This window comes from Lonchura striata, chromosome 15 (genome assembly GCF_050655825.1).
Source record: "Lonchura striata isolate lonStrDom1 chromosome 15, ASM5065582v1, whole genome shotgun sequence".
NCBI classification, from domain to species: Eukaryota; Metazoa; Chordata; class Aves; order Passeriformes; family Estrildidae; genus Lonchura; species Lonchura striata.
Genome location: NC_140717.1, coordinates 16,741,800 through 16,765,847, shown reverse-complemented (window position 1 = coordinate 16,765,847; position 24,048 = coordinate 16,741,800). Strand labels below are relative to the sequence as shown.

General features: G+C 36.8%; 1 protein-coding gene across 6 annotated transcripts in view; it reads right to left on the bottom strand.

The window, feature by feature from the left end:
• Positions 1 to 844: 844 nt before the first annotated feature.
• The window catches only part of SFSWAP (splicing factor SWAP), a 37,335-nt gene continuing 14,131 nt past the window's right edge, over positions 845 to 24,048 (bottom strand). For 3 of the 6 annotated variants that reach the window (XM_085593413.1, XM_085593414.1, XM_085593415.1), the window contains exons 11-19: positions 23,128 to 23,305; positions 21,078 to 21,311; positions 19,367 to 19,557; positions 12,523 to 12,788; positions 8,125 to 8,154; positions 7,306 to 7,431; positions 4,471 to 4,641; positions 3,165 to 3,237; positions 845 to 1,267 (exon numbers count right to left, since the gene is read on the bottom strand). In XM_085593413.1, the coding sequence (XP_085449539.1) occupies positions 1,202 to 1,267; positions 3,165 to 3,237; positions 4,471 to 4,641; positions 7,306 to 7,431; positions 8,125 to 8,154; positions 12,523 to 12,788; positions 19,367 to 19,557; positions 21,078 to 21,311; positions 23,128 to 23,305 (1,335 nt within the window). In that variant the 3' untranslated portion in view covers positions 845 to 1,201. Of the gene's footprint in view, positions 1,268 to 3,164; positions 3,238 to 4,470; positions 4,642 to 7,305; positions 7,432 to 8,124; positions 8,155 to 8,319; positions 8,607 to 12,522; positions 12,789 to 19,366; positions 19,558 to 21,077; positions 21,312 to 23,127; positions 23,306 to 24,048 lie in introns of those variants that run through there. The other 3 variants (XM_077787285.2, XM_021543955.4, XM_021543956.4) reach the window with 3 other exon arrangements.

The following is a 24,048-nucleotide window of genomic DNA, read 5'->3' as shown; positions in this document are numbered from 1 at the left end:
AGAGCTGGGATATTTTCCTATTATTTGGCAAACAACTTGCATCCAAGCTGCCAATTATTTAACCATGGTGGGCCTTTTAACTTCATTTAGGGGAGAAAAATATAGCTCCTGTAAATTCCAATGCTGCACAACAATCTACAAGAGCTGTCTTGAAATCTACTTTATGTCCTTTTTTATCTCTCTCTACTAGTACCATTTCACCAACTGGCGCAGAGGAAATGGTGCCTCTCTGGTACTGGTTGAAAATTATTTTTGTCCTAGTCAAAACGTTGCAAGTAACTTTGAAATAATTATGTAAGTAGTGGAGAACATCATTCTACATGTCCATTTAGATGGCTCTGTTTCACCACAGGTTATGTACACAATGGAATTTCTTTGCATCAGACCCAGCATTTTATATTGTTTGCATGAATTCTGCTAATTATTAACCAAAAATTGAAAAGAAACCTGATCAATTACCGTTTCCAATGGCTTAAATACTGTGCTTGCATTCCAAGGGAGAAAATGGCATGCCAGGGACCATTGACCATCATGTTACTGAAAGTTTAAATTATATCAATACTGTTTCTCCTCCCCTTCCTTTGAACAAGAAGATTTTTGCACTGGGGTTATCTGTGTCATTCTATTGAAAAAAATTACCAACTGTTAGTCTACTACTGACATCCAAGTAAACAAGCATTTTTCTAAGATCATCCTGTGCATGAAGAAAGATAAACAGAATTTCTCAGCTTAAGGTGGTCAGCAGGCGAGACTGTTGTCAAATTAAAAAGCAGAATATAATAAACAAAACCAAATTAATTTGTAACAAAACCCAACTGCAAACAATTAAGGATTCCACAAAAACTTTAGCTAATGAAAGATGTTTCCTTCTTTATTATTGTGTAATACTTTTCACAGAAACATAGTATTTACAAATATACACATACAGACTGCTGATCATAAAATGTTCAATTGAAGAATTAGTCAAAAAAATCAATTTACAAAACCCAAAAACTTTCCAAAGATATTCTGGCTGAAAAAATTTAATGAAATTTCAAGGAGATGCTTCTGTACAGAAAGATAGGTTTTAGCTTGTTGAGTTCTGGTAAATTAAGCGAGTTGTGAACCAAGTGAGCCAAGCTCAGCAGTACAATTGAGATGAGGCAGTTCTTTTCCTATTGTTCTTTTCACACAATTTCTTGCTGGTCAGTTCCAACAGGTCTCAGGAGGCACTGGTTTGGATGTTTTTGGAAGCTGCAAGCATTGCTCTCACTTTGGCCATAAGATCCTGTAGAAAATAAGAGGAAAATGACCAGACATGCCTGAGCTTTGAACAGACCTAAATCACATAACTGCAAAATTCCATGTGAAAGGGTTAGTGTGTATTCCAGGACGTGGGATTCTTGAAGTCATGACCATCAAATGTATACCATCAAATGTTTAGCTCCTAGGCTAAATGAGTGAAATGATTTGGAGAAAGATCCTATGACAGCAACAGAATTCTGGTTTTGCCAAAATGCAACAAAGTGCTCTGCATAAATATTTCAAGCAGTTTCTATACAACAAAGCACAGAAATCACATCAATTGAAATGGAAAAACTATGACCCTATCTTCAAAGAAACCCTGTAATGAACACAATTACTAACCACTGGAGGTTTAAAATGTGAAAAAAGAAAAAAGAAAGAGAAAAAGGAGAGAGAGCTAGTAAGAAAAGAATGTAACAATTGCCCTAAAACAGAAAGTTTTTTTTCTTGCTTTGTAAATCTGAACCAAAAATTTACACAGCAGAGGCATTTTCTTATATGACAGAGTGACTGTGAAACCAAACAGACTCTCAGTCTTATCTGAGCATCCGACTGGAACAGCTTTACAAAAATAAATGAAATTTCATGTAAACAGCATTGAATTATTGGGTTGCCAAAAATGATGTTAAAATAAAAAAGTGTGTATCACTAACAAATCAGTTACTTAAACATTTGTTCACAAATGCAACATAAATAAATTCCTTAGTGCTTTTAAAGCATTTTGCATCTAAAGTTCTCAAAACACACCAGAGGGGAATTTAGCATCATTATTCCTTATGCTTTACAGATGGAAGGATCAGAATGAGAAAAAATACTGATTTGGTTAGGGTCAGCCAGGACAATGCCAGCACAACAATCTAATAATTAGCTGAATTCCATTTTTTGGAGCCTTTAATGATAGAGAGATGCTAAACTCATCTGTATTGGGAAATGTCTTGCAGATTTATCTAAGTTTCATTCCTACTTTTGACTTTTTGCAAATAGCAACCAAGAACTGTATTTCAATATAGTAATCATTCCTTCTCTTACAACTGCACTTCAAACAAGCAGTCTATATTAAACTAGGAAACGCTATGCCATATGCAACAGTTAACCCAAAAATGCATGAATCAATGACCTTTGAAGGGTATGTATGTTTGAAGTGTGGGATATTTACTCTCTTTGAAGATCATGCTGTAGTTTGTATCTCATTTCTCATACCAGGAATTCCCATGCATTTGTTTGGTAGCCTAAGAAGTGCTGTGGGATTAACACTCCTTTTTCTTTCTCTACTGCCTGTACTTGCTATTTTTCCTGAATAATCTTGTTTAGGGTTTGTCATAAGAAATGGATTAAATTTTGAACATAAGGTACTAGACCAATAGCATTAATTTCCAACTATCACTATTTCCAAATTTTTGAACAATAGTTATTTCCTGAAAGAATAACTCATCCACTGAAAAACCATCAGAATATAAAAAGCAGCTCTTATTTTCTACTGTAATTTTTTCAAAGCATAATTAAGACAATTTTTCCTTTAAAGTTGGCTTATCCAACTGAAAAAAAATGTTTCTTCAATGAAACTTGTTAAGAGCTCTACATGGTAAGATGGGCTGTTGATAAAGGAACTATTGCAGCAAAACGTGGACTTTAACATCTTTACAGTGGATACAACTGCAGCCTAATGAATTTAGGTTGGTCTTTAGAGGCTTGATTAAAATTTACAGGACAGCACCTAGAGAAGCAACAAAATTGTAGTTCCCGTAAGTGAACAGATTAAGAAAGACAACGTGTCTCTACATCATAAGTAAAGTTCAGAATTGCCCAAGGTGATAAGAGAAGAAAACAGTATGTTGGACATATTTAATTAGGCAACATATTCTGAATTTGCCTGTTTGTACCTGAGTGATTTTACTCTGCACTGACGACACAATCGCTGAAGAGATTTGACCGTCTTTTTCCTGAGAAACTCCCCTAAAAAATAAAATCAGAAATTTAGAGTAAAAGTTTTGAAAATGCATTTCACTCACCATCTTGATTTGGATTTTATTGTACATGTCTCTCCTCTGTTAGTCAACAGTTCTCTCAGTCAACTAGAGGATGTAAGTCAGAGTCGGAAAAATCACTTGTGCAACTGCTCAGACAAATCTGAGCAGTAGTCTGAGAATTTTTAACAGGCCTGTTCGAGAAACATTCTAGAAATAATTTAATCATGAATCTTGACATATGGTATTGCCGCGTCCCCGCCCCAGACCGCTGTCCTCAGCCCCGGCTAGCTCTCCTGCGGGGCGAGTAGGGCAAGTGGAAGCACCCTCTGCTGTACCCGGCTGGGCTTTGCAGAGTGCTTTGTGGGTCCCGAGATTGCTGCTGATTCCAACGGCAAGGAAATGAGGAGAGACACTTGTTGGGGGAAAAAATCCGATGTTTATTGAGGTCCTGTGGATCTAACAGCACCGGAGGGGGCCAGCCAGCAAATGCAACTCGGGGGTGCTGGCAACAGGTTCCATAGGGAGAGGGAGGGGGGCTGATCAGCCAGTGGGGAACAGACAGGAGTGACTCTGTGGGGATTGATATCTGGGGGGATCCAGTGAGGGATGGACAGGGTAGGGGTCCCAGGACCTCATCCAATCACTCGGTGCCCTGGATGGAAGGGGAAGGGGCACCGAGTGACAGACAAGGCACTTGGGAGGGGGCAGGGAACTGGCTGGGCACCTTCCAGGGAAACCGACACTTGGGGAAAGGCGGGAAAACTCAGGGAGAAACCTACATACAGTATGGGGGTACACTGGAACAAACCATGACAGAATAAAGATGTAATAAAACATATAAAACCGCAACTCCACATGGTATAATTCAAACCACTCTACTAAAATTCTACTTCAGAGTTATCCCATTCCATGAAAGCTTCCAATTTCCAACTTAGAAAAAGGCTGCAGAATTTTCAACCTTACAGGAATATCTTGAAGAATATCTCAACCTTACAGTTTTCTTGAAAGGTTGAGATATTTACTCCAGAAAGCAAAAGAGATCTAACATGTTCATCAGACAGATGCAGGTAGTGCTGTGCTCCCAGTGACTTTTACTTTTGATAAGCACACATTGCACACACACAATGCTCCTCAGCCCACGACTCTGGTCACAGACACCCTGACAGGTGTCTGTCCAGAGGCAGCAGCACTGCAGTAAGACAGTAAAAGAGCACAGTACCTGGAGCGTTCCTGGCTGGATTCCCTGCTCTCCACAGGAGAGACGCTAGTTGAATGTATAGAATTTTTGTGTGTGGATGGTTTGCCTGGTGACATGGACGGTGAAGGAGATCTAGCTCTGGATTTAGTACGTGATCTAGACCGCCGCTTCTTCTTCTTTTCATGGGGACTTCTGTGAGGAGAAAATATTTTATTGAATATTTAAAGCAATATTACACTAGCTAAGCTGAAATTGCTTTGCACACTTCTGACAGCTTATGTACCCTCTTCCACAGGATGTTTCTCTTGCACTCAGCAAGCATTAGTCTTACCCAATACCGCATGTTTAAGGTTGTACAAAATACTTTCTCAGAAGCTCTTTTTAATGTGTTAGGCAACTACTGGCTTCTGAGGTTCTCACTTGTAACGCAGGACTACAACAAAAAGCTTTCATTGGAGATTTGCAGAGTAATTTTGCTAGAGGGAAGTTCCATCCCAAACAACACCAGACACTAAAGATGCAATAAGAAATATAAGAATTTATATCCCTTACAATTTTCCTAGCTCATAAAATAAACAAAACATGGAATTATGGCTATGTAAAATATCTACAAGGCAAATCCACTGTTTCTTTGGTTTTTAAAACCAAAAAAATAGCCCATTTCCTTGTGATCTAACCTGCAACGCAACAAAACACAGGATCAAAATTTTAAATGAGCTGTTGTATTGCACTCAAGACTAATCTGGACCTAACAGTGTGCCTAAGTGCAAACCATTTGAGACCTGGAAATTAGATCCACGAATGCTTGTCAGCATGAAAGCTGAAACAAAGGAATGTTTTCATTACTGACAGAAGGGAACAGAGACAGTCACCTCACAGGCAATATTAAGCTCAAAGATAATTAAATTAGTAATATATTACAGATGAAACTATCAAATCTTTTTACCTGGCTATGAACTTATGCCTGTATGATTTACATACTAGCATTGATATTACTATAATTAGAATAACTAGAGTAATCCCTTAATTAGAGGTAGGCAGTATCTCACTGTAAGCATCTCTCTGTAGTATGCATTCCTAGAAGTCTATTCAGAAGAATGTTCTTGAAGCTTCTAGAACATCTTAAAACACTGAAACTTTTAGCTACCTTTTAAATATCACATTTTTCATTCCCTTACTTTGATTTTTCATGGGAATTTTCTACTTTAAAAGGTGCTATACCATAACGCATTGAATTTCCATATAAACAGTGTGCAACTGAAGCTTAGAATCTACCCCACTTTTTAATATAGAGATATATTATATTCTATATAAAGAAAACACTCAAGACTTAAAATTGAAAAATCTCCTTACACTTTTCTTGAATAAAAAATCATTAAGTGGCAGACAGAAAACCCCACAGCCTCTAACATCTTCATGATTACACAAAACCATCAGCTGCAACATCAGTTATTCCTTGACTAGCTATGTACTTTAATTGCTGAGGTTCTTAAAACATCATCATGCAACCAAGCTATGAACAGATGTCATATTTGGATCTTGAAAATCTTGGCAAACATTTGTCATGCAAGAAAAGCATTTTACTGTAAGCATTTTCAGTGTTTTTCATCTCAGATTATGATGCACAAATAGAACAGCTGAATGATGAACAATCTCTTCCATAACTGAACATGGAAGCTGGTCCATCACATTTTCACTTGAAAATTTAACATGTCAGGGCTGAAACAGTTTCTGATTTAACTTCTGTAATCAGAGGTGCAAAATACCCTTATCTGTGTTTAACTACAATGCTCCTTCAGTCTACATCTTCTGATTACTGCTGTATCTTATTGTGCCACTTTCTGGTTTCCTGTTTGAGGCCTAACAGAGGTTTAAAACTTCGACCTACATAAGCAGTATTATTCACAGAGAAATGTAGTTTATATCACAATTACCATTATAATTTACAACTTGCAGTAGCAAAATTCCAAAAATACTTTATAGTTTAAAATGCTGAATGGTCAAGCAGCAGACACACCAACACAGCAGTAAAAACAGCATGGAGATGTGAAAAACTATTATTTTGTGTGTTTATAGGAAAACAAGTATTTTAAGCTTCCATATTTTCCACTTAAACAAACTTGTGTGAATTCCACAGGAGCCTCTATTGTCTTCATTTGATGAATGCTAAAATCTAAATCAGTTGAAGTATACTTAGGAAGTTCTCAATTATACCTACCACACATCAATTAATTACAAGCTATCAAGAGATGTTAAGTTGTCATAAGAAATTAGAGAGTTTTTTAAATTGAGCTGAAAGCCATCTCTTTCTTTCTTATTCCACAAGACATATAGAGAAAGAAGATGAAGACTAAATGCCATTTTGATTACAAGTTTAAGAGCGACTGTATGCAGGGTGCTCTCAAATTGACACCAGTTCATAATTCACATTCCAATCTGCCCATAAAATAACTGTTAAAGTAACTGTTTGCTAAATCAGAAATGTCCTTATGTAGATATGATGTGATGTCAAGAAAGTTGACATCACAATTATGCTATGACCTGTGCAGAGAGGTCATACAGCTTGCACAATCACAGCATGAGAAAATGATCCAACAAGAGGGAAATACAAAACTCAGTGAAATCTGAATTCTCATGGCCAGCAAACAGCAGTGTATTAACACCCACCAATTTGACTGTACAGCTGCTGTTCAAGGAAGAACAAGTGTATCCATTAACTTTTTTTTCCCAAAAAAGTATTTTTCTACCAAAATAAATCTTCAGAACATATGAAGGTTAAGTTCTAGCTAAGGAGTCCACATGACATCAGGCTGTTAGAAAGCCAAGACCCCACTGTCCAGGACCAGGAGCTCTTACTTGGAGCGGGGCCGTTTCCTGCTGTTCCCAGGGCTATTGCTGATGCGATACGCTGTGGGGACACTTCTCTCATCTCTCTGCCGTTCTGGTGTGTGAGCCCTTCTCCGGGGTGACCTTGATCGTGACCTGAGGAGAGAAAAAACATTCAAAAGTTTGCTTTTTGTTACTTATTTCAAAACTTTTACTTCAGTGGAATTGTGCTCCACCAAATGCAAACACCTATTTTATACCACCATGGCGCATTTAGGCTCCAAGACTTGTCAGCTACATAAAATTTCTTGCCTATCCAAGACATTTGAGATGAAGTTATCCATTGCTTTTCCCTCCCAATAGGGGACTAAAAAAAGGAATTATTTTTTGGTCTTGTCTGCTATGACAACTTCTGTATTATTTGATGGAAAACTTTTATTTTAGTCCAGCCATCTTTTGTGGCAACACAGTTTACTAAAATCGGCATGCAGAAATCCAATTTGCACAAAGCCTGGGATTGGCAGGCCCGACCTTGTCTTCTCAAATTAGTGGTGTGCTTTTAGAACGGATGTCTCACAGAGATAAATGCCCATTCTTGTTGCAGTGCCTGTCTAACACTGACAAGTCCAGGAAATGTCCTGGATGCTGCAGAACAATCCTAGCACAGCCAGAATTTTCACAAGTGCAAGTGACCAACAACCCATTATCAGCGTTGTTTGGCACTAGCACTTTGACTTTAAATATTTTTCATAGAAAAGTGAGAAGGAGATCAAGAAGAGAAAATAGAAAGCATGCCCAGTTAAGACCAGAGATCTTCAGTTTCACACAATATAGATAATATATACACACCTACAAAGTCCTGAGCCATTTCTGTTACACCTACAACAAAAAAGCCGAACTGAAAAGAAATTATCACAATAGCAAATAGCTGTTGCAAATTAGCTGCTTTGACACTCATAAAATCTGATCTTTACCAAGCCATTCAGAAAGATTAAAAAAAAGGAAAAAACCAACAGATTATAAAACCTGGGTTCAGTCAGACACCTTGACATTTTACCGGGATTTCCCTCAAAAGAGCTCCAGCAGTCAAATCTTTTCATTGCCCAAGTTGCCTGATAATTTTTCCACTCTGTTGCTGCTGTCACTGATGAGCTGCTCAGACTCGGCTCCATACTCAGTGTTGCTGTGGATACTGTGAGTCTGTGATGTGCAGGCACACACTTCCCATCCAGCCTAAAATGTCCTAGTTTTGGTATTAACTAGAATCCTGAAAAGGCTTAGTCCCTTAACCAAAAGCTGAACCTTAGTGAAACACGCCTGTATGGACCAGCCTAAAAAAAGTCCAAACAATCAGAAAGAAAAAGACATTAGCTTTATTTTTATGAACTGACATTTGTGGTTCTACAGCATTCTTCCAACCACCAAATATTAAGAACTTTGGCCATTTGCTTCAAACAATTAGAAAACAGCTAACCAGTTTTACTGCAATATGTAAATTTTAACTTTCATTAGACTGTAATTCCAGAAGGCACTTTATTCCTCTATGACTTATGCTTAGAAGGATCCCAAAAGTTCAAAGGGTTATGAAGCTTGGCATGTCTCATTACAAAACAGGAATTAAAATTATGTGATTAGACACTGCCTCAGCAATAAGAAAATCACTTTCGTAGGAGAAAAAAGCCCCAACACCGAACAATCTTCTTTAACAAACAACAGCTACTTCCAAGTCTACTGAATTCCTCATACTGAGGGCAAAAAGTCTCACACAAACTCCCACACAGGTGCACCCTATCCAAACTTACTGCAAAGTAACCTGTTAATAAAATATACAGCTAATTACTGCTAATAATTAATTAACTGGATATATTATGTGCCTTAGTAATATTCTATTACTAAACAGTATAAAGTAAAGCAGCAATACTGAAAAGAAGCTTAGACTTTCCATCTCTGGGTCAAAATGAACATCCAAATTTGATGCAATCAAATCACTAAATCATTTGGTATATAACAAGTGCTTCTGCTTCCCTTCATCTCCTCTCACACTCACTAACTAGTAGATTTATCTATGGGTAGGAAACAGAGATTGAGGTGAACATCACTGTTCCTTACAGTTACACAGGTGAGATGGAAGAGCCCACTGCCCACCCAGCATTACTGTCAGAAACAGCTCAACACACCCAACTCAAAACCCAGACCCAATTCTTTATCAGTGCTTTAAAGTCCATCAGAAATAAAAACAGTGATTCAGCATTTACCACATTTACTACTAAGATACCAACAACTTTTTCTCCAAGACAGATTAAATAAATGTGCCCCATCTTTGATACCAAGTACATACTTGTAATAACTTATTACCTCTCTGGGAATGACAGGTCGGTACCTTACAGAGCTCTGGGACACTGTTTACTGTGAACATGGCTTGTTTAATCTGTCGTCTAGGTCTAGAATTAAAATGGTATGATACCAGGAGCTTTACAGGACTAATTTTGCTCCAGAAAATAACAAGCATTTATACAGAGAATTGCTGTTAGCACACCACATGCCACAATTAAGCCAGTATTATCTGGGTTCCCTATATAGCTATGATTTTTTAAACTTGTTTCTGTAAAATATGTTTGGCTGTTAGCCAGAGAAATGAACATGCAAAACATGCTCTGAATCAATTTTATGTTATTTGAAAATAATTTTTCAACTTTATTACTGCTGAAGATGCATAAGAAAAGATAAAAAATGCAACAGTTTCAAAATTGTATCTTATCCCCACAGACTACTCTTAAATGCAGCAGAGCCTCTAAACCTCTAACAATGCAAAAATAAATGATAAGCAAGTGATGTAAAATGGTATACAGAGAAGTATACTGCAAAGTTCATTTGTGGGATTTCTAACCACAATATGCGTTTTGGAAAAAAAGAATAAGATGATAAACCAAAAAAGAAGGGCTTACAAAGTATCCTGAGCATTCCTTGAATAAAGAGCAAAGAATGCTATTGCCAATTTTGATGTTTACCTACACTTCCCACATTTTATTCCCCATTAACTTGTCACAATAAGTTACATGATAAAGGTGATTTTTCATTTACATTTTGAACAGATTAAAATAAGGCAACAATACATCATTAGACTGGGGCATTCAAATACTGCACAGATACTCAAAATAGGGCTGTTCCGAAGTAATTTAGCATCACTGTCCACACAGTAATGACTGTCTCTAAGTGCCATCCACTTAATACAAAATGAACACATTAACTTCCAGAAACAGTTTACACTTTATTCTGGACAGTATGGCTCTTTACGTAACTGAATGCTGAAACATACATAACTGAACAGCTGAAAGCTGTAATATCCAGTGCTTTGGGAAGCTCGGAAAAAAGAACTGTTCTAGGTGAAGCTGAAGAATACTGTTCTAGGGCAAACTGATGAGCAAAGATACGTGAAACATGCTGAGCTTTGAATGAAGCAACACAGTGCATTGAAATTATTTTATCTGAACCAACACTAAAATAAAAACAAATAATAATTTTAAAAAAATGACAAAACCCAGTAATATCTTCTAACAGTTGCCTTTTTTGGAAATTACTAAGACAAGGTACTATTTTTGCCTAAACATTTGAAAATCAAAACACATCAGTATCTGACAGGGTTATGAATAAGCCTCTTGCTCTTGATTATTCTACAACTTTTCTGTTTCAGGAGCAACAGCTCTAACTTTGGAAATAAAGTATGTTAAAGCATAGCAAACACCTTCATTAAAGCAGACCTTCAATCATCACCATTTCTTCTATAAGGCCTTTCCTATCCAGCTCTAACTTTTGTGAAGTTAAAATATGCAAAATGTTTTCAGTGCAAAATCTGGTTCTGTTTTTCTGCATAATTTTAAAATTCAGCCAGCCAGCACCAAGCTTATTTGACTTCTGAGATTTTAGATTTCAACAGTGCATCAAAGAAATATCTAACCAGATTTAATCAGTGTTGTGGTGATTCATGATTTTCATGCTGTTATGTGCTTGTCATTTGATTTCTGCCAGGAGGCAAACTCACAACAGGAAACACAGACTAGCTCCTGTAGATTACCTACTCTTGGTGACTTTTGGTTAAGACACAGCATGTCATGACAACTTACTCTCAAAGGCAGTCAAATAAGCAGCAAGTCAGACTGATCGTTTCAGTCCAAGCTGTGCTCATTTAATTGCTGGCATCTGTGAATAGCAGAGATTTCTCCAGCAAAGTATTATTCTGAAACTCAAAAATCAAATATAAACCCATAAGTTGTAACATAATTACACTAGCAGGAATGTTAACAACACTTCAACAAAAAGGCACAAGAAAACTAAAAAGTTTTGGCACACTGTCATCAGGGGCTAGCAGTTTTTTTCAGGCATGAGCTGTAGACAGAGACACAAAGAAGTACTGTATGGTTTCATATGCATCACATACTTATACAGCTATGGCAGTATTTGTATGCAAATTGCTTGAACTACAAGCTACCTAAGTAGCTACACTGTTCTGTACCCTGAACCACAGAATGTACCCTCAAACCCTTCCTACTGACCACAGTAACTTCACTGAGTAGAGCAGATATGAGAAATTTTACAGCAGTAAACTTTGAAGGTGCCTAGACACAAACATCTTTGATGGAATTAACAGTATCAGTAAAACACAATATACATCATCTTACAGCTGGATAATTAGCATCGTGCATTTAATCTCATTAATGATTAAGTACAGAGTTAACAGCACTGGGCTACATTCTTCTGTAGTATCTCTCTCTTTCACCTCTGTTTTCACTCTTCTTGGATTCCTGCCATCTCTTTCCATCATACTTTTTCACTTGTCACTCAACTGCTTTGCTTTCTTCTGAGCTTTGCTGCTCAGTCACCTAGTACTTATCTGAATATTGTCTAAGTTACTTTGCTCCAGTAACAGCCACATATTTATTAGCAAGCTCTCTTCCTGCTATCATCACATTCCTATGTATTATCACCAGGTGTTTCAAAGAAGATCAGGATAAAGCATTTACTGGTAAAAGTTTTGGACTATGTAATTAGAAATTAATGATTCATTATTTCACTAAAATTATTTTCAAAAGACCTGCCACATTTGATCTGTACATGCCACATACTGCCTTCAAGGTGACTGTGACCTTTGCAATGGGTATAAAAACACCTATGTAATGGAAGAAGTGCAAAGATGTTTTACGTGTTAACCCACACAGAATGCTAAAGAATATGTTTGGTTTCCAAACCCACCTTGAATGCCTGACAGTCCTATAGGCAGTAGGAAGCGAGTGTTTTGCTTTTGAATGTGATCTAGACCTGGACTTAGATGATGAGTGATACTTGAACGGTGATCGAGATCTTGACCGAGATCTTTTCTTGTGTTTTTTCCTTTTCTTTTCCTTTTCTTCGTCCCTAGGAGGATCTCTGCTTCTGCTTGAAGGCCTTTCTGCTTGTTTAACTTCTAAGGTGGATAAAGTTCTGACTGCAGTCACAGGACATGGTATACTACTGACACTCTGAAATCAAACATTAACAAAGAACAGTGATCAGTTTCCAAAGTTAGGCACAGTTAGTACTGCATTAGGATTATGTAAAGTGTAATTATGTAAATAAGGCTGACATCTTCAAACACATGCATCCAGCAAAATTTAATGGAGGCCTGTACAGTTCCCCAGAGATACACATGCAAGTTCGTATATGCATACTAAGACTGTCAGCTTAACCAGGACATAGTTCTGAAGTTTTCATCTTTAGTTTTTAGAAGAAATGTGTTCTAAAAGAATGGGTACTATCAGGTATCTTTTAATCTATTTACATGTTTTACTTAAAACAGGATAAACCTGGAAATACAATCAGGAACTACTGACATTCAAAGCTAAGTTTTAGTGTCACTTTCCTCCATGAACTGTGCTGTCTGGATTACAGCTTCAAGAAAAACAGCAAAATGAAATAGTGCGGATAGAAAAAATGTATTAATCTCAAAGACAGAAAAGGTCCATGCGCAGTTAATGTTCAGTGAGTAATTCCAGCTGAAGGAGATTAAGCAAAATCATACCCCAACATTTTCAAATTATTAGCTTGAACCCCAGAGAATTCTGCCCAATGCCTTCTTTAGAACAACTCAAGTCAGGCACCATAGATATGCTCCTCATTTCAAAGCCTGTCATTCCTCCATCTGCCATTTCAAGGCAACTGGAGATATCAGTTTCCTTGTCATAATTACCCCTCCACCTTATCTGAGTTTCGCTATTTGATAGAAGGATACTTACCATGACTGGAATAAAAAGTAATACATTAAAACCTGAAATAACCAAATTAGAAACAGGTGATTTTTTTCTTTCTTTTTACCCTTCTCCTACCATGAATACATAAAGGCAGAAACTGAACAATCACATCTGAATAATCAAAGTCAGCTCTGTTTCAAGTTAGAGACATAACACTTCTTCATGCTTTAACTGATAACTACTATCACAATATTTACAAAACCAGCAACAAAGCAGAACTAAAGTAGCTTGCTTCCAAGATTATAAACATTTTGATCATTTGAGTGACTGGTTTACCAGAGGCCTATTTCCAACTTCACAAACACCATGTGTAACTACAGACATCTCACAGATACCTCATCTCTAGTTTCCTAAGAGGCCACCAGAGCTGACTTTTGTTCCTTTGACAACATTGTTCACCTCTTGAAACAGTACCTGAGCCTTTGCTTAGAACACTACTGAATATGGAATAGCCCAGTCTGCCTTGAAGCAGACACCTCTAGTAGCTTCAGATGAAAAAGCTGTAGGCAAAGTAGTGTTAAGAGGAAAATGAGAGAGGAGAAAAACCCAATGGTTTTTACTGCTCAGGTTCATTTGGCCACATAAAACACAAGCTCTCCTATCACTCCCAAGAAGGAAGTTAATAAATTAATGACACATTTACTTTTAGCTCACATGTAGAGATTTTCTCAGCTACCTGAACAAAGATCCACACAATGCTAAGCCCAACTATGTTCCCACTAAAAGCATCCACTGCTGACACTAGGCTCTCCTTGACTTTCAGGAAGCTGACACTAAGGAGTGACAATGCTGACCAGTTCTCTGGCAAGCACAGATGCAGGCTGGCTGCCTGATGGATTGGAACATCACTGTTTCAGGCTAGTGATGAATCACATCTGGAGAGCAACACAGAAATAACTTTAGCTACCCCCTGGATGAAATATGAAGGTTCTTCAGTGAAATACAACAGGTAACACACATGGAGAAGTCACTCACCCAACCCACCACTGTGCCCAGATGCTCTGGTAACAGGCATCACATTCTTATAACAATCACCTGAAACAAATGGGCCACTTCCCTCAGTGGCAACTCCAGCTGCCTTTAAGAAAAACAGCACCAGCAAAATGACTTGATTCACCACCAGAGCAAAACACAGAGCTCAGGGAAAGCAGTCAGCAAACTGCTAGGCCACAAATAAAATTTCTAGGTGTATAAATACTTGGAAACAAATAAACTGTCTTGGAAAATAAAGTAAGGGGAACTGAAATTGGAGGCATGAATGCAGAAAAGAATAAAACCAATTAAAAAAACAAAAACAAAACAAAACAAAAACCAAACCAAACCAAAACAAAACAAAAAAAAACCCCACAATAAGCAAAGAACTGGGAGATTACAAAGCATTCTGCTTTAACAGATTCTACCAATATGCAGGCCAGCTGAACAGTTTTGGAAAGCATGGAAACAAACCTGTTACCTGATGAAATTTATTACACATCTCAAGGGATGAGAGATTTACATTGTCTGACAGCTCTGCTAAGAAGTTAAACTGCAAAAATTCAGATAGCATTCACTGAATCTCGCTTCTTTGTCTGTCTTTTTGGCCTGCTAAACAGCATGTTTTTTTTCTTTTTGGCCTTTACTAAACGCTACACTGTCAGACAAATTCTCTGGCAGAGCTGTTCTTCAGCATTTTATTTGCATGACTGAAACAAATCTGGCGAAAGTAATGCCAAAACATGATTTGACAACTCTTGTTTAGCAGGAATGGATTAGGAAAGAGCTCTGTAAATAGGGAGAATTTACAGTCATATGAGAACAGAATGAGTACTTCAGTGCATTTGCATATTTGCAGTATTCATAAGCCCAGAACACATATTAGTTACTCTGGGGTTACACTACTTAATCAATACATAAAGTCAAAATTTGAAATTAACCAGAAGGTGCTTATTGCAACAGAACAAAACCCTAGCATTGTGTCAGGCTCAAACAAAATCAACTAGCAAATAATATTACCAATACAAACAGCTTATATTTCTTTTACAGCAATTGGAATCCTATGTTACATCAAAACTGCAAAGAGTGAAGAATGTCAGAACTGTAAAGAGTTCATCAACAACTCCTTCAGTTCACTAAAATCCAAAAACACTCCAGATTCTTTTCTACCAGGGTATCTTTTTTACTCCAGGTTCCTCAAAGCTTATAGTGAAGTATTCCCTGACTGAGAATTAATAAGCAGCTGTCTACCAGCAATGGAAGTGTATTATTTTTGTGTATTCATTGATCTGTGGAACAAAGCAAGCTGTTACTTCTATTGAGAAATTTGTCAGTCCTAGTATTCATAAACTGGCCCAAAATAATAATTTGGAGAGATAGAAGTATTTCCTATAGAATAAGCTCCTACAGAATTTGCTCTGTAGGAGCTCAAAGACTCAACAGTTTTATCAGGGTTACTCTGCTGCAGTAAGAAACAGGTATTAACAGTACACTGACCATAGCAAGGTCTTCAAAAACAGAGAAAGTTTTGACAGGGTCAACTGCAAAGAAATTAGTGGCTGTGAATCTGTTTGCTGTGTGGATCAATATGGCTTTTTATTTTGAGCACTTTGAGAACTAAAAATCAACACATAAATATTCTTACCTCCTTGATTATCTTAATTAAAATGGCAGTTCCTTATATTTACCTTTTTTGCCCTGTTTAATAATGACTGAACTATTTATGCTATAAGGAATTACAACTCCCATATAGTTTTTGGTAGTAGGGTTATTGCAATAAAAAAGTGAAGCACTCCACATAACCTGGCGTATTTCAGCTCAGCATGGAAGAACTGCAGTTATTTGCTGTTTGAGGACAAGGAACCTACATTCATTGCAGAATGAAGGCAATTTCTCAGTGACACTGACAGATGTGCCAAAGAGTCTATACAAAGTCTATGTGTACCAAGAACAAGAGTCTATATGAATTATACATGTAAGCACAAGAAGGGAAACATCATCCTCTTACTGTTTGTACACGTCCTGAACAAGGGCACAGACTTCACTGGCCACAGCATTGCTGGAAGCTCATCGGTTTTGCAAACTGAGATAAGCTCCATGCTTTCCAAGTACTGGTTAGAGGAAATATTATGCATAACTGTACTGGTCTAATGCATTCAAGGATGGTAGGGAGTCATGTGTGAAAAGCTGTGCTCCTTTACTGCTCAAGCTTTTTCAGCCTTTTGTTTCTCTTGCTTGATTTCACTTCAAAGAAAAACAGGAAGCCATATAAAAGAAATAATTCAGCTATGGAAAACACGGAACTGACTATTTTTAAGATTCAGCTGAAGCCAAAACAGTTTAGAAGTGCTCTGTTCTGTGATACTGTCTTTTACCTGCAGTTAGCAGAATCGATTTCATTCAAAGATGTAATGTACACTCAGTACCAGTGATCCTTTCAAGAAATGCAAGGTATCAGGAAAATCTGAGACAGGTCACAAAAGCTTTGTGCATTTAATATAGTTCTGCACACCGTGATAAACAGGTATTCAGCAAAAAATGTACACAGTATGTACACATAAATAGCATTACTGGGTTTTTTATACACTTATTATGCTGGGGCAATGTAATGGAGATAATGCATCTCCCATAGATATTCTCAACTCCTCTTCATGCTTTATTATAAAATTCAGTCATTACTCCATTTCTGAGACAGATTTTAAGCTACAAAAGTCATGTCACTACATTAACTGTGACCAGTGTATATCAGTCTTTGTTTCCTAGACTTCTCATTGGATGTTCCTACCCCCAAAACAAGAAATGAAATACATTTAGTGATGTTTTTGGTGTATTGCAAGTATTTAATTTTTTTCTTTGTTTTCTGATTTAATTACCCCAATCATTCCATTGACCAAGCTACAAAATTTTACATATCTTTCTCTCGCAACTTTTTAACGTATTTTCTTTTTATTACAGTTATTATTTTTATTATAGTTATCTCTATTTATGTTTACAATCAGTATTTTTAAATGCATCTTTAACCTGAAACATAGCTGAAAGTCTGAAACACTACTGAAAAAGCTTAAAAAACCAAACCAGTGCTAAATATTTATGTACAAGCTGATTTAGACATCATAATGCAGCATACTGGGTTCTCAGGGTAAACAGAACAGAGGTTAACAAGTCTGCAGTATTATTTCACTCATCTTTCTTCAATAAAATTTCTTGACTCAAATAGGCTGTTACAAATAGGAAAAACAGGCAAGGAGAGTAAAAGGCAGATTATTTGGAATGAATGGAAATGGATGCTTTTTTGAATATGGCAAATGGAACAACAAGCTTGAAAAACATTTATGTTTCAAAATAAGCTTTTATCTGTAAAAGTCTATATACATGTATCTATACAAGTGTATCACTAAGCAAACCACATTTAGCAGGAATATTACCACCAAAGACAGTAAGGCATTTTTGACTGTTCATTAAAACAGTACAAGCACTCCCAATACAATAACCAATTTTATTTTTAAAAAGCAAGATCACATCAGAAAACATTTAAATATACATCTGAAATTCTAAATGAACCTTATAATAATGAAAGCACCTCCAAACCATTTCCACTGGTAAGAAACAGTGAAACTGGTTACTTTAAAATTCTCAAATACACTGGATTTTTTTTGTGTAAGAAAAAATAGATGCCTTCTCTGAAACTTCTGTGGAAGATTAAAAAGAAGTTTCTAGAAAATCAGTTTTACTGAGAAGTGGAAAAGGGTGTAGTTTTTTGTTGAGAAGTTCTCTAGCAAGGTTCAACTTAGAACTTTAGCAAGCTCAGATGAGAGTGAGAACATTCATCTGCTCTTCTGAAAAAGAGTCAGCTGTCACTGGTAATTTCAGGCATTCTCCTCAAGAAAAATATCAAAGGAACCTTAGCTTAGAAATGTCTGTGTCCTTGACAAATTCCCTTGGGAAAAAGAGCAGAACTGCAAATGTGGGGAGTTTTGCATTGTCATTGTCTCTCTGAATTCACTCTTCAATACATAAGTGAAAAGAGAAGTACTGAAGACTTGTCTCAGGAAAAAATTGTTAGTAGTAGCAATGAAAACCCAAGCAGGATCTCTTTTGGGATGTGACCACACTTAATTTACTTATCTGCTACTCTCTGCTGGTATGGATCACCTAAACTGCAGGTATGTCTCTTTTAACTGTTTTCTTGAAAGTGTTTTGAGGGGTAATCCATGATTTATTTGGAAAAATCGAGAACTGGGCAATGAACTACTTGCTAGGTACTTGAATTCTTTCTGAGGGAAAGGAACAGTGGAAAGCCGTGTCATTCTTTCTTGTAGCCAATCTGTCACAATGAATATCTGAAATTTTCCATGAGTATGCAGAGATTACATTTTGCTTGAGTTGTGCAGCCAAGAGTGATTTTACTGCCTTTTCTGAAAGCACCAAAGCCAGGAACCCAAGATTCTATTTCCCAACAATATTCGTATTTGTAATGCACAGCAAAACTATCAATATACACATCAAATAAGAAAGTATCACAACTTAAGTAAGCCATCCCAATACTCTTGCAAGGTGAGCATTCCAACAGTTGGATCACTAGTACATAGTTAAAACATGGAAGCTCCTTTTCCTTTCTGTACCTAACTGACCTAGGAATTCTGCAGCCTACTTCTCTACCAGTTCTTTAACAACATATGTAAGACAATGGAAAAAGCTTAACAGTGTTTAAAATTCAAATTTCTTCCCATATAGAAAAGTTGTTATTTCTTCAGTCAAGTTCATAACACACGGTCAGAGTCACATTCTAGAGGTAAGTTTTCTACCAGCTTTATAGGAAAGAGAAGTTTTTTGCTTACCTCACTATTGAAGGAATTCTCCTCAACTTTCTCAGTTTCTGCCTCTGCCAGAGGGTTTTTCAGGGTCTGCAAGAACAAGGCAGCTTTCCTTTTGCGTTCTGCTTGTAGCTGCTTCTCCTTTGATTCTTTGGAGGCCTGTGCAAGCTTCTCCCTTGCTGCAGCTGCTAGTCTATCCTCTAGCTTCTGCTTTGCTAAGAAAGACAATTAAGCATTAAGTTTAGAGTGAGTCATGCTTGGGCAACTCAGGCTTCCTTAAAACAAGCACCCATCCCATCAAAAACAAGCAAACAGGCCCTCCAGCCACTTGCAAGCCTTTCCAATATAGCCATTCAATGACATGATAAGAACATCAGCTTGAAATTAAGAAATTTCAAGCATCTTAACTAATAGGTACATCATTTGCTTAATGTAAAGCAGATGTAAAGCAGTGCAGGTGAAGTAAAAACTTTTAACTTAAAATTACAAGAAAATCCAATCCTGATTATTCAGGATACTTGTCCTTTTCTATTTATAAAAGCTACCTAAAGAAAGTATCTCCATAAATTCAGCAGCTTTTTCTTTTTCATCTTAACGTGATCCAAACTCTCCAGTTTGCTCTTTCCACTGATGTGGTCTTCACAGTTTGCAGCCCTATTCAAATATAGGTTAACATGTTTCTAGAAAGAGCTGCTCCAGGAATTTTCAGAAACTGTTTCATCATTGCTACAAACAGCAGATTTTTGTTGTGCGTGACTACATGAAGAGAATAAGCCAATTAAATTACCTATGCACCTAACAGCTACTTTGTGTAAAGTTTTTATCTTACACTTTCATTGTTGTGTTCTGTATATGTACAAAGCAACTAGATTGTTTGTTCACAGGTTTTTCAACACAGATTTTTCTAAGTATGTTTTACACTTCATTTTTATTATCGTACAAAATACTCCATATTTGTTTTAGATATGTAATGCTACAGCACACTTTGTGCTATTACAGTTTACAAAGCAACTGCTACTTAGAAGCAAAAAAACACCATTTTGAAAATGAAAAACTAAATACCTGTAGCATACTCATAGTTGTGAGAATTACTGAGTTTTTAAGCTGGTAAATACTGACAGAACATCCACTTTAGTAAGCGCACTCTGCTGTGAAACAGCCTTGGGGAGGAATGGGTGAAACTGGATTTTAAAACATCATTTCATTCAAATTCACACAGCATGCCCTTTTGCCCTAATGCACATTAACACAGTAACAGGAAAAACCCATACAAAGATTTAATGGCATTGCATTATAAGAGCAACAAAACACCAACAAAGCTATATGAGTCTATATGGAAGCACTATATAAATGAAAAATAGCTTGTAGCAATTCACTGTTCAGTGAAGAAAATTGCGAATAGGTATGTCTCTGCTGGGCTTTGTTAATGCAATCTGTAAACTAAGCAGTCAGTGCTTTACTAGAAGGCTGTAATGAAAAACCAAAATAAAATTCAGAAAGAACAGGCATTAGGACAAAGCATTCAACTACCCCTGTGTGCTATAAGTTTGATTTTGTCTGAGCAACCAATGAAGATTTCATTCTTAAACATAAGGAGGAAATTGTGGGAACAGAATTCTGATTCTTATTAACACGACAAAGAAAATATTCAAAACACCTGAGATGTCACACATGGCAGTTTCATAGTTTGTGTGAAGGACTCAACCCATTTTGTTTTCAGTGCTGCATGGAATACCTTGTTTAGCTTCCAACTCCTCCTGTGTAAGTTGAGGCTTTTTCTCTTCAGGAGCAGTACAAGGAGCAGTAATTGCTAGAGTATGGTTTGATGCACTGTTAGCGCTCTCTTGGCCTTCCTTTCCCTCCTCTTCCTCCTCATCACTGTCATCATCTAATTTAACACGGTTTTTTTCCAAAGGAAGAAGGTCATTTTCTTTGGCCTTGATTGCAAAGCTTATTGGAGCAAAGGATGCTGTGAATGAATGGGTAAGATTTCACACATCATCAGACTACAGTAGAAGGCAGATTCAATTTTCTGACTTTACCCATTACTCCTGCAGACTACACCACAAAAAACCTCATCATCCTATTATGATAATTATTTTGGTGAAAAGAACAACATAATCCTTTTTTTCCTCTTTCTGTGTTTTTAAACAAACATTGGAAACTCCATTTGCTGTGTAAAGATTGGAAAAAAAATACAGCATTAATCTCCAACCCATTTATTCAAAATGACACTTCTAACAAAAAAGAATGGAAGAATAGAATTTCTCACTACCTAGTACCATATGGTCTGCTGCAATACTTATGTTCCTCAAGATGACTTTCGCATATATGTCCTATGAGACTGCAATTAGGGAAACTTAAACAATGTAATTAAATTACATACCACGGCTTATAAAAGATAAGCTTTGATTCTGGTAATCCTGGGTTAAGGAAATATGCTCAGAAACAAAGAACTCCAGAATTCCAAGAGAAGAAGTAACAGTGATTTCTTACTTTTTCATTGGATAGAACAAATCCTAAAATGGGATTTTATTTCCTCAAAGGCAGAAGAAAAATCTAGTATGGATGTTATGTCTGTCTTGGAGGCAAATATTGCATTTAGGTTATAATAAAGTGAGACTTGTACCATATTAAAGGAGACAAAAATAAGTTTATAGGAATCAGATTGCCACGAAATGACTCATTGGTTATATTCCATTATGTAAATTTGAGCAGATTACTACTACTAAAGTATGGGCTCCAGTTTGCCACTTACTAATAGCAGAACAACAGAAACAGTACACATTTATTGGTGTACATTGCAGCTCTTAATAAGGCATCTTTGAAGGCTGGGAAGATTGCTCCTTCCCCAGGGAAGCTACTCAGGCTGCTCCAAGAAGAAACTGCAGAGTCTGGACAGTCAAACAGCCATAGCAAAGAGCCCAGTGTTTGATGGTTGTGGAGGAAATGGGATTGCAGTGAGAAGCAGGAAGAGAGAATACCAAGGAACCACAGGGAGTAGATAAAATTATCAGTAATTAAGTAAGCCACTAAGATGGCATGAAGGAAGTTTCCATCCATGGAAGCCCAGTTAAAGAGTGTTGTTTCTATTGTTTTGGTTTTTTATTTCAGTGGCTTTCAGTTCTAGTTAAAAGATGCACATTTTTAGGTGTTACTGAAAATAAGAATTTTTAACATATCTTCTCCTGACAGGACAATAAATCAGCTCCCAGCTATAAACAATAACTTCTCCAACTCAAGACAGTAATAGTGTGCTAGCTGGCTCTGAATGGCTGCCAGAGAGATCTTCCCATTCTGTCCCTCTGCTGCCATGACTGCAAGAGTAAAAATATTTCATTTAGAAATGAAAGGGGCCTTTTCTTCCAGCATAACTAATGTCCAACATAGGAAGAATAAGCAGCAAGCCTAGAGTACTTCCTCCACATGCATCCTTTCAAATAAGGCCACTGCTTTTCTTCAGAATGAATGATTTTGCTCTAGCAGAAAACTTCTGTCAAGTTGAAAATTACAAAAAAAATATTTTACTGGCATCACAGATGAAAGCCTTCAACTTTGCATAAAACTGAAGTAAAACAATTTATTGTGTCAGACTGTAAATACCTGATAATCTGATAAGAAAGAAGTATGAAAGCAATCAAATTACTTATTGCAGACATTTTTTGATGCCTTCAGTGAAAATGTATTTTTCACATAATGAAACTCTTTTCCTTACTTTCCACTGCCTTATTTTCTTTCTTTATGTTATCAAATATTTTCATGCTGAATAAATCATGTTACCATACCTTTCACCAGTTTACCATCACTGACAGCTTTAGGAGGAGGAACATCCTTTTTAATTCCTGAAACTCCCTTAGCACTTGGCTCAGATGCATTTTCAGGTGCATGTTCATCTGCGAATTGAGTCTCCCTCGGTGTATCATTGGCAGTGTCTGCTGGAACATCTTCAGAAGAAGATACTCCCTTTTCAAAATAAATTAGCAGAATTACTAACAGGATACTTATGAAATCATTAACACAATGTCTGTGGAGCAGCAATTTTGTCAGCCATTTGAAAAATCACATTATCAGCTAATCACACAACAGCTGATTTTGTATCACTCAGCGCTCATGACCATAATTCTGCCTCATGTAAACCCAGAGGTTGTAAAACCTACAGACCTACAGTAAGAATATGTTATTTTACAGCAAAGAAAATGTTCTTCAGCTGATACACTTTTTCCAAAAACTCCTTTAAAATTAGATCCTAAAAGCATGTACTTCCTTTTTATATTTATTTGGGTTTTGATTTCCAGGGTCCCAAACCAAATCCATAAAGTCAACTCCAAGGGAGAGGGTGAAAGCTTATGACACTTTTTTCTCATGTACAACTGCATATAAATTTTTCACAGAATCAGGTTTCACAGGAATAGTGTGTGATTTGTTCCAACATTCTGCTGAAGAACACTAGGCCTAGCAATGTTTTTTGTTGCAACAGATGTGCTGAGATTTTCAAGGAAGTAAAGAATTACTGGTTCTACCATTACATGACTGAATCACTCAGCATGATCTCTGAACTCATAGCAAAAAAAATTCAAGAAGGATATTACAGAACATTCAAAGTATTTACACCGTGAGTTGTGTGATAACATTAAGTAATTTAACATAGTCAACTAAGAGTTTGGTTGCTCTGGATGTTGTTAAGCATAGAAAAAAAAATAAAACTA